At 37.4% G+C, this 1,873-nt stretch overlaps 1 protein-coding gene across 1 annotated transcript in view; it reads right to left on the reverse strand.

Annotated features, from left to right (window-relative positions):
• Window positions 1-1,418, reverse strand: part of LOC103132949 (glutamine-dependent NAD(+) synthetase-like) — a 4,775-nt gene extending 3,357 nt beyond the window's left edge. The window contains exon 1 of the mRNA XM_007544711.2: window positions 1,088-1,418. Coding sequence (XP_007544773.2) covers window positions 1,088-1,172 — 85 coding nt within the window. The 5' untranslated portion in view covers window positions 1,173-1,418. The remainder of the gene's footprint in view (window positions 1-1,087) is intronic.
• Window positions 1,419-1,873: the final 455 nt, after the last annotated feature.

A 1,873-nucleotide genomic window follows, 5' to 3' on the forward strand; every position in this document is an offset into this window, starting at 1 on the left:
TTGAAAATTTTCAACTTCAATGTGATTACCAAGTATACAGAGAATTAATGAAATGGGGACTTTGCAACCCAAAATGGTGGAGAGTTTTTCGGTTACTGATATCCAGAAGAGTTGAACAGGTGTGCAAGTCCAAATGGTATGAAAGTAGGTGTTGATGCTGTTCAAAATGTATTGTGTCCAAATTTTGCAATTGGTAACACCCATTTTAAATATTTGTCTTTGAGCGATGTGAGATTTGTGAATCATTTTATAATATATAAGTTGTAGGTTTGTGCTAGTGGTGGCAGAAAACTTGTTACAGAGTTGGATCCAAAAGGCAGAGGTAGGAGAGAAGGTCAGATCAGTTTCCAATTTGTGTGCTGGGATTGCTGTTGTGATGTCTGAGGAGCAAATTATACTATCTGGATGCAAGTTTTCTTATAGTATTGGAAATTTGTATTAAATAATTTAACAATTGAGGAGTTTCCAATAAATTGTTAACTAAGTTTGTTTTGGATTTAAAGAAGTGTTTAAGATGTTGATAGTAGAGAAATTCTTCTCTCCCAATTCTAAACCTCTGAATCAAATCACAGAAAAATACAAATTGATTATTGTGAAATACATGTTGCAGCTGAGTGATTCCATTTTCTGGCCATGATGAAGAGTAGATGATATTTTAGTGATTCTCGTAACTTGACACCAGGCTGTCAGAGTTGGCTTTATTGCCGTTGTTTAAAATTACTTAATTTTTTTGTTGATTGCATAAAAAATTGTAATTCTGATATTGAGGTGTTTCTACATTGGTTTTGCTCTGTGTGTTCATTGTTACATATAAACAGATCAGAATATATGTGTTTTTGAAGTCAATTCAAGGCTTCACACATCACGTTGTTCTCACGTTGCCTATTTATATTGCCCATTTGATGTCGCAGTAGAGCAAATGTAGCACCACGGCACATCGGCTCGGTCGAACTGTTGGATGAAATGCTTCTGTGCTTCATGAAGCTTCATCTCGCCATCAATAGTAAAAAGCATTAAACGTTGTTTTCTTACAATAAACGAAGTACCACCAATTTTGTGCAAACATAAATTAAATAAATCCACTTACTCTTCAATATTCTCTCCGTGTTACCTTCAAAGTCCAGAACCCACTGATTTAAAGAGCATGTTGACAAGGTCACTTTACGGCCCATCCTCTTCTCCTTGTGCTCACAATCAACACGTCACAGTAGAAAAATAAACTGTGTATGAGTCTATATGTTCACAACTTGTTTGTACTGTTCACAAAACCTTAATCAGTGAGTTGTTTGCTTCTACGGTGCGGAGTGTACTGTCACTTCCGCAGGAAAGCAACACAGCTCACTTCCTCGGCTGAAGTTTGTCAGTGTGACGCTGCACTCAGCAGGACGAAGGATATATTACAAGCCAGCAGCATTATTGTTTGGTTGTTTTTCTTTTTCTCGTTCAATGACGGTTGGCCGACAATGTTTTGGGGCATTACTGCCACCAACTGGAATGGAGTGTGAATTGGGATACTAAATTGTTATATCGATACTACATACAAGAAAAAAATAAATTCTTAAAATCTATTTTCTATTAATTTAGTCTTTCTAAGGTTCATTAGCAAAAAGATAACATTTTAAACTATGTCCAAGTGCAGCATGTCCTGTAGATTAAGCAGTTCTCTTCTCTCAATAGGAGCAGAACAATAAAACATGTTCCCCTGTCAGTAGTGGGTTTAGGTCTGGAGACATGCTTGGTCAGTCCATCACCTTTACCCTCAGCCTCTTCAGTAAAGCAGTGATTGTCTAAGAGGTGTGTTTGGGGTCATTATCATGCTGGAACGCTGCTCTGTGATCCAGTTTCTATAGGGAGGGGATCAGGCTCTGCGTCA

The sequence above is a fragment of the Poecilia formosa genome, unplaced genomic scaffold (genome assembly GCF_000485575.1).
Source record: "Poecilia formosa unplaced genomic scaffold, Poecilia_formosa-5.1.2 Scaffold1652, whole genome shotgun sequence".
NCBI classification, from domain to species: domain Eukaryota; kingdom Metazoa; phylum Chordata; class Actinopteri; order Cyprinodontiformes; family Poeciliidae; genus Poecilia; species Poecilia formosa.